The 18,766-nt window shown below is 34.6% G+C and overlaps 2 protein-coding genes across 3 annotated transcripts in view; one reads left to right on the forward strand and one right to left on the reverse strand.

The window, feature by feature from the left end:
• Positions 1-18,766, forward strand: part of CASK (calcium/calmodulin dependent serine protein kinase) — a 215,998-nt gene that overhangs the window by 87,547 nt on the left and 109,685 nt on the right. For both annotated transcript variants that reach the window (XM_062599616.1, XM_062599625.1), the window contains exons 4-5: positions 4,756-4,833; positions 8,326-8,398. In XM_062599616.1, coding sequence (XP_062455600.1) covers positions 4,756-4,833; positions 8,326-8,398 — 151 coding nt within the window. The remainder of the gene's footprint in view (positions 1-4,755; positions 4,834-8,325; positions 8,399-18,766) is intronic.
• On the reverse strand, positions 16,073-17,053 carry GPR82 (G protein-coupled receptor 82). The gene has a single exon (XM_062599654.1). It carries the CDS (start codon positions 17,051-17,053, stop codon positions 16,073-16,075), a length of 981 nt encoding a protein of 326 aa, XP_062455638.1.

An 18,766-nucleotide genomic window follows, 5' to 3' on the forward strand; every position in this document is an offset into this window, starting at 1 on the left:
TACCAAATACAAGTGTGTAGTTAGCTTAAGTACCTCGAGTGTATTTTACAGCATCAAAATACATGAAACCAATCTTTTTAAAGATTTGCCTTGTTTAGAACAAAGCAGTGTAGAACTGCCATGCTGTTTAAAAATTCCATTTATGAAATGTGGAAAAATGTGCTTTTCTGTATTTGTTTAGTAATATGCTATTCTAGTCAACACTGTCCCTGTCACAAGGTAAGGTCTGCTTTGTAGCTTGTACATGTAGTGGAAAAAGCACTGGTTTTACATAGAGTAGTGTTTTGTATTTGATATATAACTCCTGCTTTTGCTTTTACAGTCTCTTACTCCTTTTTGTCTAAGGGCCGTTGTTCTTTATCAGTGAGAAGGCGCTTTGATAAGGGTCATTTATTAACAATATTTGTATAACAAGGCAGCTATTACATTTGAAGCATCTGAAAACCACATTTTAGACTTGGAGTACATGATGAGCAGTTTATCCTCAGCGTCATCAAAGTACATGGACTAGCAATGCTGAAGAGCTCAGATACATGAGTAGGGAATAGACTGCAAATACCTTATTCACAGGGTATTCTCCCACCACTTTGCTTACTTAAGTGGTGCTAGTTTTCCTAGTGCATTCTAAGGGGGATTTATATCTTGGGAACGTTAGATGTATTGATATTGCTTAGATTTACCACTTGGGTTGTATATATAGTTATATAGTTGTACATACATATCTTTGTAATTTAATCTAGTTAACAAATGTAAAAATCCTTTAGTTTTAAAATTTCAGATTTATAAAAACAGTAATTTAAAATGGTTGCAGTTACTTGAGTTTATTATGAACATAAGCTGATGAGCATTTAAATGACAGTTGATACATTCAGTCATGCTGCTTTATTCAAATGTTAAAAAAAAAGGGAAAAAATGCTACCTACAATATATACAGTACTGTGAAATAGCAGTTTCTTCGTTTATGGTGTGGGAACCTGCTTTTTTTCATCATTTTAGGACTCCAGTTGTAATTTTATTTTGAAATGCAGTGTCGTGTGGAATCCTTCATCTTTTATATGGCTTCACTGTATTTTCCCCTCATGTGATTTTATTTGTTCATGCTTGCATAATACCTGATCTAGGGGAAAAAAAAAGTTTTAAGTTAACTGTTAAAAGTAATGTGTAAAACTAAATTCTACATTTTTTGAGCATCAAAACAGGTTGCAGTAATTACTGAAAGCAAGTTTCAGAGGCTTATAGATTTAACATTTGGGCTGGACTTTCAAAATATACAGTGCAAGGGAAGAATTTCAAATCAGTTTTGTAAAGTTTACAGTTCACTTAGGGAAGTCATTAAGTTAAAGATTCTGTCTATCTTAACTTTAAATGTTTAAAAATTGTAGACCTCTAAATCTGAGGCACTTCTGGATGTGCTGGGTTTTTTTCTGTGGACTGAAAAAAAGTCTGAAATGACTAATTTTAAATGCCTTAGGGTAAACAAATTCCACTAAACTATCAAGTACCCTGAGTATCAAACTCTTTGATATAATGACAGATATTTTTGATAAGATAAAACCCATGTTTACATGAGTAAACATGTGGGAGGGGGGTATTCTTGGTTGGTTTTCTATGTATTACACATACCCAGTACATTGTGACCTGATTCCCTGTGGAAACAAGGTTTAGGCAATTATTTGGTTTGGGTTTATCTATTTTTCTTTCTTTTTCCCACTGATAGGCTTTGAACTTTTTATTGATTGAAGTGTTAGAGAGCTTGAAGACAAGTTAAGCTTGTGGCAAAGAGATATCAGGATATCAGGCAAAACTCATGTGAAGGAGCTAATATAATGTATTAATTCCTATACTTGTATTTTTGAGAATTTATATAAACATGAACTAATTTACAAATCATCACTGTAAAGTTGAATATATTTATATAACCTCATGATACTGGCTGACGTGGAGATTTTCTAAGGTTTCACATTAGATGAGTCTGTATTAAAGATTTCAGATAAGGTACAGCAGTTCTTCTATATTACCATGAAAGCAGTCGTCTTAAGCATGTTTATTTTTTACTTTTTAACTGTTTAATGAGGTTGGAGTACTGGTTTGAAAGCAGTAAGAGAAAATTGTTTCCAAGCATATCTATTCAAAATTACTTTTCTCCTAAGCTCATCTTCTAAACTGTAATTTATGAATTATTCAAATATCATGTATTATTCAGAGAGGTTTGTTCATTACTTGTTACTGTAAATGGAATGAGTTAGTTTATGAAGAGCACCAAAATTCATCTCTTGGCTGCCAACAAAATTCTAAAAATGTCTCAATTTAAAGCGTTGAAAGGATGCCTTCAAACCAGCAGCTGGCACTTTCAGTGTAAATACCCTAAATTATTTGAGTCAGTTTATGCAGCTTCCATGAGTGCCCTCTGCTGGTATCAACCGATACATACCCTGAGATTGAGTGCTTTAACTTCAGGTTTCTTATTGCATCATTAGTGTATATTTTCATATACAAAAATTGAACCACAGGAAGTTCCGCCTGACCGTGAGGGGGAATTTCTTCACTGTGAGAGTGGCAGAGCACTGGACCAGGTTGCCCAGAGAGGTTGTGGAGTCTCCTTCTCTGGAGATCTTCAAGGCCCGCCTGGATGCAACCCTGTCTAACATGCTCTAGGTGACCCTGCTTGAGCAGGGAGGTTGGACTAGATGATCTCCAGAGGTCCCTTCCAACCTTACTGATTCTATGACTCTATGATTATGTGTGCGTTTGCATGTATGTATATATATATACAATTTGTGTGCTTATTTTAGTGGATATTAACTTAGCTCTGTTTAATTTTTACAGTTTTCACATGCCTAGTGCTGATAACCATTAGGTTGACTCGAGACTTCTTGAATTTGCATGTCATCAGTATCTCAAGACTTTAATGTTCTTTCATCACAAGCCCTTTAGTTGCTTCAAAAAAGTCTTTTAAGCGGTCATGACATTACTGAGTTTTTAGTCTGTAAATACACTGAATATTCTGGGGTTTCTTATGAGGCTGACTCTTACTTTTGCAGCCTCAGTTAGAAAAAATGTTTCATAACATTCTCCGACTAAGTTCAACATTGTACCTGACTCTGTCACTGCCATGCAGTCGAATGTATGGCATAGTGTAGTATACCTCTGTCTGTGTGATATTTAGATGGGTGTATAGGTTGCTGTCTGCAATGGACCAAGACAGAAAAACTACTAGAAAAAGCTATGGAGGAGTGTATTGATGTGATGATGGCCTGCCATTGTTTTACAATGTAGGTTCACAGTTTGTAGGATTTCTTACATCTAAAGATGATACCAGGTGCTCAGATAACTGGCCTGGAGAAATTTGCCCCCTGCTTAAAGGAATGTGCATTTCTTTTGGTCACCAGCCTCTTATAGTTGTCAGTATTCTATGCGTGTGATAATAGATTTCTGCAGTTTATTTCGTATGGGGGAAGTATTTGGTAATTAGAGCTTCTGCTCATCATTTGTGACTGCATAAGCAGAAGTTTTGCATTAAAGGTGTGTAGCATGAAGTAAAAGTGGTTGTATGCTGAGGTTCTGGATAGCTTACAAAAGTGCTTCTATGCAGCAGTACATGAATTTATGATGATCTTATATAAAGATCTGCTTTGATGCAATGTCTCTGATTTCTTTTGAGAGAAATAATTCAGATGGAATCTAGTAGCAATATCCATGCAGTAAGGTAGCACTAAGATAAACTGTTAGTAACAAAAATTAGGGAACATCTGAGGGTTCCTGTATGCAGTGACCTACTTTTTCATTATATTCTTAGACCCTGACAATGTTGACTTTCTTGATGTCCTGCAACATCTGCTTTTTCTTCTTGAGTCTTTGGTAGAGAGGAAAAAGAAAAGGTGTTGAGACTGAAACTAACAGAAGTTATAATTAACATCCCTGCAAGTGCCTTGTTAAGTTTGAATTATAAAACATGATTTCATTGTTCCTGTTAACTCTTGTAACTCTTTCCTTGCCCCATCAAGCAATGAACATTTTTAGATATAAATCTACCTTAAGTTACTTACAGGCGAAAGAAAAGGAGGACACTTACTCTACATCAAATTTCTCTGGTGGAGAAATGGTAGCCTAATTGTAGCCTAAAGACTATGAAAGTAATATTACTGACTCTACAAATGTTATACTATCCAAAGTGGAAAGTTAGGTTATCAGAAGAGGCAATTAGGGAGAAAAGGAACAAAGTATCAGTTATTAGTTAGTGATATAGTGTAGTGGTGTAGGGCTTTTTTTTTTTTTTTTTTTTTTTCTCTTTTTGAAAATCACCATTTAAAATTGAATTTGAATAAGATTTTTGTATAGCTAAAGTGTTTATTGTAGGGTTGTACTGGCATTGCTTCTGAGAACACACTTAAGGTAATATCATGCCTTAATTGTTAACTTGTGGAGCCTTGTACAAGGCATTGGTTTTCTACTGTCATGCACATTTTATTCAATGAGTAGTTTAAGCAATAGAAGAATTGTGTGGTTTTGCTAATAACAGTGTTCCCAATACTTTATATGAGAATAGGGACATAAACTGTGGTAAGTCGCATTCTATTAGATATAGCTATTAACTGTTGTTTTACTTAATTATGTTATTTGTGCATACAGATTATTTTTTATAAGATTTATATGAGATTTATATAAGTGAAATGAATAGATTTTTGGAACATTTTTATGCAAGTGATTGTAGCTATCTGTCTTAAGCTTTTTTTTTCCCTGTCTTTCTGCCTGCAGTATGGATGGAGCAGATCTGTGTTTTGAAATTGTGAAGAGAGCAGATGCTGGGTTTGTGTACAGTGAGGCTGTAGCCAGGTATGTATTATAATTTTAACTAATCCCACAGGATGAATAGGAGAGAGTAGAATATACTGTTAGACAGTCTGGTAGCTAGAAGTGGAAGTATTGTAAATAATCGTGTTTCCATAGTCTGGTTATTATGGTAATAAACATAATTAAAAGTAAAATTTCAGAGCATCTTATTATCTGTGTATTTGGATGGAATTATTGAAGAAAATACTAATAAGTGTTTCACATTCAATATTTAATTCTGTCTTTGCCTTTTAATGAGGCTCTTATGTTGTGATGTTAAGTGGCTTGACCTGATAGGAGTGATTTTATTGGTCTTGCTAGATTGAAAGGTTTGTTTTGTTTTGTTTTGTTGTCATTTTGAGGGATTTTTTGGTGTGTTTTGAGGGGAGTTCTGATTGGCTGGTTTTGTTTTGTTTTGTTTTTAATCAGCCACTCCTCGTGTGCTCACTTCAACTTTTTACTTATCAGGTGAACTAAAATCAAAACATAAAATTATAAAAAGACAACAAAACTCCATGTAATTAGTGTTAAATTAAATGCATTTTTAAGTGCTTAATTCCCTGAAGTATCTCTAGAACTCAGATTTGGTGGTTGTATCATTTCAGTCAGATTTTACATCATCTGATGTTATGTTAGCTGAGATTCCATGCATAGCATGGGGGAAAAAAAATACTGTGCCTTTTTATGAGGGATATCAGAAGAAACATCATTCTAGAAGGAGTGGAAACTATGTTGAAAGATGCAGATGGGAGAATTTTTCATAAATCATAGTGAAGAAGAACCTGAGAGAGAATTTGTGAATAATCTGATAAAATTAAAACTTCGAGAAACTCTTGCTATAGTTTCAATGAATAGGCCAGGTTCTCCTTTACATATCAGTATCATTTGAGTGCCTCTGGGAGATACGGAAAATCCATCTATTCCTCCCAGTTATGTTATGTACTATTCTTATACAAGGTAGTATCATTAATTTTGCTGGTAAATAGAATGTTATTACTTAGGGATGTTACTTTTATGGTGAGAAGCAACTGAGAGAATATAACCTTTAGGAGAGAACAGAAGAGGGAGATAAGGTTGAGGTGTGTCAGGAGATGGCAGCAGAAAGAATTGGAGGGGAGAAGGTTACTACCTGGGAGAAACAGAATAGAAAGTAAGTAAAGGTTCTAGAAGGTAGAGAGAAGAAATGAAAGATGCAACATAGGCATTAGAGGAGCTAGAGAAGGAAGGAGGTATAACAAAATATGGTTTGGGGTATAAGAGAAGTCATAAGTATGGAGCTGACCTGGATATCTGGGAGATTGGTGGCAGAATAATTAGTTGAGAATGTGTATGCAGGAAGGATGTCAAATACAGTAGAAGAGTGCATTTCCATTAGGTGGGTGATCTAAAGCTGAAAGAAATTCTTATCTATATGGCAGTAGTCTAACATAGGATAACTGACATACTGTGGAAGACCTTTGCTGAGTCAAAGAGGTAAAAGTAGAATGGGAGCCTTGCGTCCCTAATTAATCAAGTTTCTACAAATAGCGTTGGCAGTAACCTGAGTTACCGATTGAAGATTGTGACCAGTAACCTATGTTTCAGTGAAGAGAACTTCAAACAGGCCTGAATCGATTATCAATAGTGATTTCTTTGTCTATGTCAGGATATGTTTGCTCAGTTTGTGGTAAAATGGAAATTCTTTGTTTTTGGTTTTGTATCCAACCTGATGCTACTGTTTGTTTGTTTTTTTTTTTTCTTTAATCAAAGACATTGATCGTAGCGTTTTAGTCACTTAAATTCTTCAGTGGGTTTTATATATGATGCAAGAGGAGAAAGAAAGCCAGCAGAGACCATCAGATGAAGTCAAATCATCCTAATGTTAGGAGGTGTTTAAAGTAAAGTTCAATTTTAGTGTGAAATTAAGAAAAGGATTAGAGGTCCACGAAAACATTAGTGGAAAAGAAAGCTATGAAAGACTGGACTCAGAGAGTAAAAAAAGAAAAAAGCATTTGCATTTGCTGATGCAGGACTTTCATCTGTCCTTAGTGGCACAATAGTTGGAGCTCAAAGCCCATGAGTTCCTCTGTTTTGTTTTTCAAGACTGAGACAGAAATTCGAACCAGAATTAAAGCAAATAAGTTTTATTGGTACGTGTGCAGAAATTACAGTTCAAGGAGCTGGGTGCCTCCGAAGAGAGATCACAAACAAAGAAATTCCTGGGCCATTATACCCTTACAATCTAAATCTCCCTGCCCCTCACACAATGGTTTGGATCAATTGCAAAATTTATTTCTGAGGTCTTCTCCTGTTTCATTGAGTCCCTTTATTGCCTCTAGGCAGGCTGTAAAGAAATTCCTGTCATCTCTGCAGCAGCAGCTTCCCTTGTTGGAAAAGTAGGCTTCCTTATCTTCCAGCTTGAACCAGATTTGAGGCCTTCTTTTACTTAGCTAGGTGAGAAGTCCACAGCTTATGGCCTAAGATTTCAGCAAATTTAGCTACTAATGCTAAGCGAGTTATGCTAAGTGACTAACTCTAGACAGCCTCAGTCCAGTATTCTTTAACAATCTTATCACTTTTTTTCCCAAGAAACTCCGCCTTCACAGAATTATTTCATAACAAAGTTGTTGTAATAGAAGATACTATCATTTTTACTTTCATTATCAGTTTTTCCATGATCATTTAGGTTTTTGTGTCATTCCTTCTTCACTTACAGATTTTCTGTGTATCATTCAACAACTGTATGCTTTATCATTTTACGATAAGTGGAAATAAGTGATTTTCACAGTAAAAAATATGACTAAGATAATCTCTTTCCTAATAATAATTCTTGTTTTATAGTAAATTTGTAAGTATATGAATCTTCCATTTAAAAAATCTATTGTATCATTCTAAGTAAAAATTAGAATTGGTAATAGATTTCTTGTGCAAAATTTCTTTTGGCCAGAAACAAAACCTTTTTACTAGAATACGTTTCTGTGCATGTGCATTAGTAGTTCAGTGACAATTTACTGTGCAGGGTAGAAGAGTGTCAACAAGAGAGAGAGAGAAATGTTCCTAATACAGTCAGTAGTCTGTTAGGGGCTTCTTTAGACACAGGGGGAGAAAGAAGTTAGTCTTTCATCTGCCTGAGGCAAGTCAAAGTCTTGGTTCTGTCTCTTCTACGTCAATCATGCACTCAGTCATTTTTTCCTTTCTATGTTTCATTGTAAAAAAGATCTTGAGAATTCCTGAGTTCTTCACGTGAAACAAAATTATTGAATATTTCAAACCCTTACATAATAGAAAATGCAGATTTTCATCCCTGATTTTTGCTTGACCACAAATGGAATAGCCCTCAAACTTTAGATTTTTATTATTCATTGTTATAAACATAGTCCCTGTGCTACTGAATTAAGTGTATTTTTAACAGGAAGTTGGTCAATTATACAGCTAGACTCTTAAAACTAGTCTGTTGTATATGTATAATAACTTTTCCTGCAGGTTTGTCATGTATGATGTGTTTGGTTTTCACAGTCATTACATGAGACAGATATTGGAAGCGCTGCGTTACTGTCATGATAATAACATAATTCACAGGGATGTGAAGGTAAGGCTGTTTTTTTTGTTTTTTTTTTTTCCCCTTCCCCTCACCACAATAATATAAGCTACCTAAATGTTTATAACTTTTGTAATTTAGAGGAACACGGGAACAGTATGGGAACTCTGTCTATTTCATGTGTGTGCTTACTCTTACTGTATCGTGTGAAATTAAAAGTCTATGGATAATTCTGTCAAGGTGGAACATTTAGGAGGTACAAATGCATTTGACTGCATTTGACTTACATTTCTTGTCTTGTTGGTATAAATTAATTGTGTAAACTAAACTGGTATTGCTGGATTAACAACATCATTTTGACAGCATAATGACAATTTTCAGCCATGCTAAGTCTTCAGAGAAGTATATTCATGCTTAAATGTGAAAATATTCATAGTATTACCTACTTATGCCGACAGTTTCCAGATATTTATTGTACTGAAAACTTCTCTAATATGATCAAGTTTAGGAGGAAAAATGCAATCTTTAAGAAGTTTACATACATAGGATATTTGAGTTAGTGAATTTTGTACTGTTTTCTTGAGTATTTATGGTACTAGCTTATCCTAAAATACCCTGACGTAAATAATTAGGAGTTTTAATCTAACCATTTGGGCTTGACTCTCTTTTAATTTGAATACATATTCCTTGAAAATTTTATTCTCTGAGATAGCTCTTCTGGCTTGATTTGAGTCAAGTATGATAGCAATTAATGAAAACATCTAATGAGGATGATGGTGCAGTTTGAGAAATGAAGCTTAGGTTCTAGTGAACAGAAATGACAGAGGGTGAGCTATGCTTCATGCATCCTACAGGTGATATGTATGGGCATTGAACTGATGATTTACTTTTAAGCAGTTATTTGGTCTCAAGTATGCAGGCATTTCACCAATTCCTTATTTCCTTTTCTTTTTCCCCCTTTCCCTCCAAAACCAAGAAGATTATTCCATATAGAATAAGAGAGTTTTGTGTTAAATTTGTTTGGTGTCTCAAAAGTTTGAGTCATTTCTTACAGCAAGTGTTTCTAAAGGCATCTGCTTCCTCACTAATAGAATAACTGGTCTTGTTTTATCTTGAAGCTCCTAGTTTACTAGGATGCATTTGATACCACATGAGAATTTTAGAATAAACAAGATCTTTACGTTGCTTTGGCATCCTGAAAGCTGCATATGTTTTTGTTGGGCCATGTTCTTCAAAAAAAAAAAAGTTTCTGTTTTAAGGGCTTCATTCAGTAGAAAGTGAATTTATTTTGCAGCCTATCCAAACTTAAACTTTAAAAACAATGTGTTTTATTAAATATCATTCTTTGGAAATAAAACTATTTGATTACATGAGTGAGTAAAGATTTTTAATCTTACTGTCTGAAGTGAATGTGTCTATAGATAGATAGATATAGATAGATACCTATCCACTCATCCCCACCCACACCAGATAATGTTTAATCTTGACAAAAACTGAGTAGAAATACTGTAACCATAGATTTGATTGTAGAACATTATTAAATTAATTGCAATATCCCATCTCTAGATGTCACTGTAGATGTTGTTTTAAAAGGAAGTAGTCTAACTAACTAATTTCCAAATTATATGAGTAGATAAAAGGAGTTAGAATAGGAATACTTCAGTCTGCTATAGTCTGATGCCAGAGACTTCACCAGACTTATGTACGTGAAAAGGTTCTACCAGAGCCTTGGGACCACTATGACTGCAGCCTATGACAAACTCCCATATTCCATTAGCCTCAACTCCTATGGCAGAAGCAAATATGAAAAACTTTCTTAAAATGGCTTCTGACTGTCTTAATTTCCTTAATTTGCTACAAAACCAGGCATTTCTTGAGTTTCTTTGTAGCATTTTTTAAAATCATAATCAGTTACAATTGTATCTTTGCTTCATCTTCACTCATTGTAATGCTGCATTCATCCACTGCTTGGAAGTTACATCCTATTATAACTAAAGCAGAAAATTCTAATGCAAGAGAGTAGAAAACTGCATCAGAACCATGAATCTCAGAAACATTTTCTAAAGAATGTTTCTAAAGAAACATTTTTCTTTATCACTACATTTTACTCCTAGTATGCCAACTTGATAAAATAGGATTCAGCCATTCTCTTTATTTTATCAAGGCCTTGCTGTTCAGAAGTATCTAAAAGAGAGCTTCAGAAAGTATCAACACTGAGATGGTCTCTTTTTGATACAAAATGTTCTTACAGAGTAGTTTGTATGCAGAATTGTGATCATGTAAAAAAACAGAAAATGGTAGTAGGAATAATGTGGAATGAAATGTTTGTTCTTTTCTATACTAAAAGCCATATGAGACTTTGAGTATTATTTGTCATGGAAGTCAGCCACTTTCTCTTGAGCAGTCAGTATAGACAATTATGCAGATATTTCATTAAAATCATTATTAAAAAGTGATAAGTGATTAAAGACAGGTTAAAGAAATAAGGAAAAAATGGCCTATCTTTTTCTTCCGTATATCCATTTTTACTACAGTCTCTCCTGCATGATAGCATTTTCTCTTACTTCACCTACTGGGATAAGGAAATAAGAAATTGGATTAACTTAGCTGCATCAAAGTGGGTTTTCTCAGGAGGTCAGATAAATCTGCCTCTTAACATAAATACAGTTGAAGATAGTCGTCTTGTATATTACAATGTATCACAGAATGGTCAAGATTGGAAGGGACCTCTGGAGATCATCTAGCCCAACTCAAGCAGGGTCGCCTTGAGAATGTTACACAGGATTGCGGCCAGATGGGTGTTGAATATCTCCAGAGAAGGAGAATCTACAACCTCTCTGGGCTACCTGGTCCAGTGCTCTGTCATCCTTACCCTGAAGACATTTTTCCGTATATTCGGGTGGAATTTCCTTGTTTGTGCCTATTGCTTCTTGTTCTATCTTTATGTACCACTGAAAAGAGTCTGGCCCAAACCTCTTGATAGCCTCCCTTAAGATATTTGTAGACACTGAGCCTTCTCTTCTCCAGGCTAAACAGGCCCAGCTCTTGCAACTTACTGAAGACACTAACGTACCTCAAGATTTAAAAGAACTAAAGACAAGTCATCTTTCTTCAGGAAAAAGAAAAAGTAATAATATATCACTACAACTTTTAACTGTGAGAGATAACATTAATTATTGAATTTCCTTAAACTCTGTGCTGTAGAATTTTTTTTATGTTTTGAAAAGCTGAAAGTGACATTTTTGTTATAAATAAATGAACTTAAATGTTTCCAATGACACTTGATGTGATGTTGGACTACTTATAGCTACATTGTGTTTTTTCTCATGGTCACATTTGGTCAGTATTGAATATTTTGAGCAGTTACTAGCTCTGGCTTTGTCTTGTCTTGACAGTTTCAATGAATTACCTGTTAGCAAGGCATTAAACTTATTGATGTTGTTAGATGAATTTTGTGCTAGTTTTTGAAAGCAAAATGTGATTCACCTTAAGAAACAGACTGTTTTTAAGCATTATATGTTGCAAAGTTTTTCTGTAAAAAGTGCTTTTCCTTCACCTGTTCATTTTTGCAATACCTTCAACTGAATTGTTTTATCAGTAAAACATTGAGAGACTTTACAGTCGTCAGTATATCAACCTATATTGTGATGGCTGTGTAATACCTTTTAATATAATAAGTGATACAAGATAATTTAATCACATAAAGATATTTAATAGCTAGGTTTTTATCCTTTGATATATCAAATAGTCAAACCTTGGTTTATGATTTCCGTGTAGTTTGAAAGCTTGTATACATTCATGTGATGAATAAAATAACTGATATCAGTCAAGCTTGTTGATTAAATGTAAATGTACAAGATTTTAATTGGAGGTTTATGTCAGTAAGCATGAAAGTTTGTTTTCAACGCGTGATCAGCTAAGTAGATAAGACTGCTAAAGCATAAGTATAGATTCTGCCTTTTCTGTTTTTAAGATTCAATTCAGTGTGTAAACAGGATAGGACTAAGCATTATGCACTGTTGTGTGTCATGTGCAAGTCTCAGTTGGTCCAGGTGACTTCAGACTTGACCTGCCAGTAGATTTACATGCTGATTTATGTGCTATCTATAATTGAATTAAGCACACAGATTCTTAGAGCATGCTCAGTTACTAAACTAATTGTAGTTAAGCACCTAAGCTTTGCCAGTAAGTTCAAGGCTCTTATATTTTGCTTTTAGGTGTACCTGGAAACCAAGTAAGGCTTGTACGTGTGTGTGTGTGTGTGTAGAAGGACATGTGTGTGTGTGCGCGCATGCACACGCATGTATATATTCATTTATGTGTGTGTTTATGCCTGCAAATACATATTCAAACAAATACAAAATAGTCTGAATAGAAGCTGTTCTGTAATACCATTTTCTCTTTTCAATCTTTGAATAACAAAATGAGATTTGTTGCGTGTCTGTTTACTTTTTTTATACTTTCTGGGGGCAAATAATAACAGCTGGCCTTTTTCATGACTCCTCTAGAAGTTATTAGGTCTTTGAGATCCAGTAGGCATCTGATCTTGTGGATTTTGTTATATACCCAATTATTAAAAGAATATTAAGGTTCCCAAATGAATAACAGAGATGGAATTAGAGTTTCCTGTCTAGTTTTGATGCATCTTCTTGTGAATATTCCTTCTGAAGTAATCCTTGCATGCTGTGTTTTTCTGAGGAGCATTCCTTTATTCAACACAGAAGTTAAAAGAGGTTCCAAGAATGAGGTATTCACTATTTTTTTTACCTCAATAGTCTAGGCATGTTTAGCCTAGCTTTTCGTGTTCCCTGCCCTAGAAGTGAATTCCTGCATTTTGTTCATATAATTCAAAGTCAGCATAGGGATGTCTGAGCAATGTAAGAAGTTTAACATGAGCTGTGTTTTGCTGAAGTATTTCTTTGCCCCCATCTTGACTCTCTATTTTGGGGGATTTTTCTTCCCTGAACTGTTGTATTAAATGCTGAGCAATATATTACTTGATTTGTAGTTTCTCAAATTGCCTGTACTGCACAAAAGCTTTTTCAGTAAGTAAATCAAGAAAAATTGATGTAATTCAAAAATTTAGAAGAGAACATACAGGAAAAAGTAAAAGTATATGTCATTTCATCATCCTAAGTGGAAATTGTGGAGTGGGATTCCATTAAGAATCTGTCTCAAAGTTGCATTTGATTGCTAGTTTCCAAAGTTTCACTCATCTTTATGTCTTTGATAATTACAGCACTGGGAAACAAGTGTCTGAGACTAGAAGAGTAGAGAAAGAATGACTTGAGCCTTTATTACCACTAAAAATTCTGTATTGAGAATTGCATCCTCCTCAGGCACCTTACTGAGATACCCTGTGAACTGCATTCATTATGAAATGAGTTTAAAGAAGGACAGAAGTTGCGGGTGCTTGTTCTGATCTCTGCAGTGTAGAAGCACAATGATCCTAAACTGGTTTGCTTCCCAAACATACTGCTACCAGTCTAGAAGCAATAGCCTAAGCAGCACTGTGCTGTCATGAGGATTAAGCTGCTCAGCTTAGTCCTGGTTTAGGGATCTCTCCATTGGCTGTGTTGCACAGTAAAAAACACACACCCACACAAACCACTTTTTTGTGCTCATAAGCTCTGTTTCTAGAGCAGTGTTCCCACGGGAGTTTGTAGAATTACTCTCTGGAGCTGCCCACTTAAGGTTTTTGCCCTAAGTCATTTGATAAACACCACATGAGAATCCTGTAAAAGAGTTTAGTACCAAATTTTGTTCTCATGGGTTGTTACCCATTGTATTAAATAAAATATTATATTCCTGTAATTTTCTGCCTTTTTCATTTGCCTTTTTCATTTGAGTGTTTATTGAACTTCTGCAGAATAGGTAGCAGGTGTCGGATGATAGACAGTCTTTGGGTCATTCCCGGGAAGTTCATGCTTGCAGGCAGTAGGATAGGAGACCTAATGCATTGTGGTGCTATATGCCAATCTTACGAGTCAGCTTATTGTACCTGTCATGGAACTCACTAGAGTACTGAAGACAGAATTGCTCACTAAATTTTATTACTCGATTTTGAACAAGTGACTGGACTTTTTAGAATACCTAGTGTTCTATAGCACTGACTGTGCTCAGGGGACAATTCTTTTTAATCTCAGTTGCAGAGAAGAGTCAAGAAGGGAAAAGACAATCTTAAGTGTCTTCCACAGAATTGATTAAAATCCCTACTGAAGTCATCGTATTTTAACTTCTACAGCAAAGAAAAAAAAAATCCTGCTGTGCGTCATACGCCTAGTTTCATACTCCTAATAAACAACAGTGTTATTTTTTGTTTATAATTATATTTTCTATACCAATAAGTGATAATAAATATTTGTGCCTTCCTATTTAAACTATAGAATTACCTAACAAGACTAATCTGTGTGTAGAAATCCTGTAAATTTTTTATTAATCTCAAATAGTACCAGACATTAGAAATAAGTGCATGTGTGCATTACATCCTTTTTCTTTTTTCTTAATATTTTTTGCATTCAGATCTGTTACAATGTTGTAGATTTTTTGTGTTAATTTTGTGCAGCCATCTTCTGTAAGTGGTCTGGATGTAAACATTGTTTTGAACTAAGTGCCTTTTGGAGTAGCATGTGTTAATTCACCTTTGACGTGAGAATTTTATAGCACTCTTAGATGAATACAATATGCTTAGCACACAAAGGCTATGTACCAGTAATGTAACTACTGTTGAAAGTGTTCATTAAATATAACTGCCATGACTAAGACTCCAAGAAAAACAATTTCTGACCGATCTGCAGAGCACATAAAATGTGTTCTTCTCAAACACTAATTCAAATCCTTCAGCTGGGCCATGAGAGCTCTCCCCATCTCTGGATCCTTCACCCTTGCATGTTGGAAGTCACCATCAAAACTTTCTCTTCTGAGTCACTCTCTTGCAAATGTAACTTCAATAACACTCTGTACCCATGACAGGAAATGCCAGAGCAGGATGATATATGAATTAAATCTTACCTCTTAAGATTTCTGCAGTTATAATATAAAGCTATTAAACAGCTAGAATAAAAAATAAGTAGGTGCATAACTTATTCACATAGGGTACTACCCCCAAGAAAACAGTTACTATAGCAAAACCCTAATATCATGGACATAGGTAAACAAGCCTTCTAGTAAACTATTTCTAAACAAAAAATACTTGTTAAATGTGGTTTGTAGTTCTTTGTTAGCTTCTTTTTCTTTCCTTAAGTCTTTGATAAATAGTTTAGCCAGTCCAGAGTAAACATCTGTGCTTTGTTCTATCCTATTCTTTGATAGGAAGGAAGCTCCTGTCTGAAAGCTGGGAATATGGATGATGAAAGAGCTATGTCTTCAACTTCAACCTAGTTTCAGCCTTCTTCCTTGACTATTTTCAAATTAAAAATGTAACATCTTTACTTTGCATGGAGAAAATGTTAGTACACAATTGAATGAATAAATTACTTGGATTCATTTGGATGTACATGTAGGATTTATGTCTGATGTTGATGTAGCAAGCAAGATCACTTAAAGTAATACAAGTAATATTTTATCATTTTATTTAAATACTTATTTCACATAGAAGTCTTGTTATAGATATAGTTAAAATGAGTTTACTATTAGTTATATTCCACTGACATCCTTCCATCTTCCTTCCTATTTGGGGGGGGGTGTCTCTTCATTAAAGGTATCAGCTGTACATTTGTGGTGTTTTTATGTGGATTTTCTAAACAGGCCATACAGACTTTTTTTAAATGTTTTGTCTAGAAGAAGGGTTATAAGTGGATCTAAGCTACTCTTAGCAGCAGCAAGACAAGTAAGGAAATTTTTAATTTCCACTAGATAGTTTAACCTTTGGCAGTCTTTATTTGTAAGCAGAACATAAAAAAGTGGCCTAAAAATGTGATACGGAAGAAAGCAGACAGTTAATATTATCTGAATTACAAGAATGTTTCTTTTGACTGTTCTGTAAATCAGATGTTTCTTTCCAATGCAGGTGTTTTTTTGTATTTTACTCAGATGTCTGGTAAGCGAATAGTATGACAGCACTACTGTTATAAAAGATACAAAAAAACATGCAGTAGCAACAGAAACCGCAATCTTTGTGGTATATTCACCAGATTCTACCTTGATATTGTAGCATTTGTGAAATTCTTGCACAGGCTTTGCCTTGGCATCGTATGTTACAGCTATTGCAGTTATGCACACCACGATAAGCCATATAGTGATACACAAGTGTTTAGCAAATTTTGGCTGACGAAACTTTTCAAGCACACATCTGTAAAAGCTTTCATTAACTGTTTGAGAGTATTGTGTGAGGTCATTGCTTTTCTTCAGTGTTGCATACTGACTTAGAGCCATCGAACATAAAATTGTAATGGTTACATACATACTGATGTGCATAAGGAGAGTTCCAAGGTGATTTGCTATTCTACATGCTGCGGAATCGTATGTCCATTGAGACCCACTTGCAAAGTAGGCAGCCAGAAAAGGCATAGTACTACATATGAGTAAATTTGCAGCAACAAGATTTGCCAGGTAAATGTATTGTGTTCTTTTTGTAGGTATTTGCCTTGAAAATATCCAGGCAGAAAGAATATTTCCAAAACTGCCAGTAGTAAATAGGAAAGAGTAGATGACTGGTAGAGCTACAGTAGTAGCTAACGATGGCTGAAGACAAGTTGAATTTTTCATTTACACCAGTTTTCCTTGAATGAATGATCAGAGCTGAAACACAATTAAATTAATTATTTTTCTGCAGTGTGCATCTAAAACATCTGAACATCTTTTATTTGTTGTTCTTATTTTAACTGTTCCTTTTCCTCCCCTACTTTTCTAACTGCTTTTTGGCCATCCTGAATTTTCATGATGGGCATTTGACATTTGGCCATTTTTTCACTGACAGAATTTTACATAAAAAGCTGGCACATACCTAAACCCCAAGATTTTATATGCATACAGTCTGATAACATAAATAAGGAAACAAACAGCTTAAGCTAGGGCCTGAGAATACTTTGTGTGGTGTCTGTTTTTCTCAGTCTTTTTGAACATCTGTAGCCTGCTTTGGAGACAACTTCTCAAACATTTTAAATTAAATATGCAAAACAAATGCAAAATATTACTTCAGTTGCAGAAATGGAGTATTCCTTGCCTCCATATATGGAAGAAATACAGCTATACGTGATTCTGGAATCTGGCTAGGTGTATTTATCTTGTGCTCACTGTAAAGATTGTCAGTATCTAATGTCACTTTGTTCAAGCCATGGTCTTAGATATATATTTTGTATAAACAATCTAGTCTATATTTTTAACCATAAGAAATGATTGCTGGAAATAGCAGTATATTTATTTTTCCAAGTTCAGTTTTCAATTTTTTCTTAATTTCCAAACTGTAAATAAGAAACAAAATCTATTTGGTGTTTAAAGCTCTGTACCATGACTGCATATAAAACTACCATTTCAGTTTACTAACCTGTAGTGAAAATAGATTCTCTTGTTCTACAGATATGAATTTAGTTATGTGTATCCTAGTGAGCTTTTATTCCATATAAAAGCATATGTAAAGTATTCTAACAGCTTCCACCTTATAAGTTGATGGTACTCTTTTTTGAAACAGTTAAAAGAAACTGAACTCAAAACCAGAAGAGCATTCTGTATAACTATGATAAAAAGCCCAGAGACCAAGTAGACTAGCCCCCCCCCCCAAAAAAAAAATTAAAAATTACACTGAGCAAATTGTGTATGTTTTACAATTGGAAAATTAACAATTTTGTAGCTGTTGTGCCTTAGTGTAAGTTCCATATAGATGGTTGAGCCAAAACATATTAAATTCTTTTATCACAATGAGTTAAGCTCACAAATTAACTGTTGAATTTAGTTGTTTAGAAATCTAATGCTCATTTCTTTGTCAATGCGCACATTTTGTCAGGTGAAACAAAGAAATAACAAGTTTAACCTTACCTATATAAGCTGCAAGCACCTTCCTTTGCAGAGAGGAAATATTTCTATTTGAAGCACTTCCTTTATGTCTCCGCTGCTGCAATGAAAAGAATGATATTTATTTAAATCTGGAAAGTACAGTTAAGAAAAGTATCTGTCCATCATAGATAGGTTTTCAGAATTTGCACCTTTCATTTGCAGAGTCAACAAGCAGCTAAGCATCTGAAGTTCAGACCAAAAGATGCACAGCAAAGACTATGAAATTAGATCCAGATTTGACTCCATTAGAAGAATAAGGAGAAGGAGATAGTGTGGAAGAGTGATTGTAACAGCCTTTTGCTTATGAAGCTATGGCACAGAAATAGCTTACAGTGTTTTATACTGTGCTTTCCTCCTTTTAGGGGTGGAGGAATTGTTGCTGTCATTCTCTTTAAGACTGCCCACTTCCCAGAATGAAAAAAAAAAGTA

This window comes from Rhea pennata, chromosome 1, assembly GCF_028389875.1.
Source record: "Rhea pennata isolate bPtePen1 chromosome 1, bPtePen1.pri, whole genome shotgun sequence".
NCBI classification, from domain to species: domain Eukaryota; kingdom Metazoa; phylum Chordata; class Aves; order Rheiformes; family Rheidae; genus Rhea; species Rhea pennata.

Coding starts and splice junctions, on each gene's coding strand:
- GPR82 (XM_062599654.1), bottom strand. CDS start 17,053: ATGAAAAATTCAACTTGTCTTCAGCCATCGTTAGCTACTACTGTAGCT.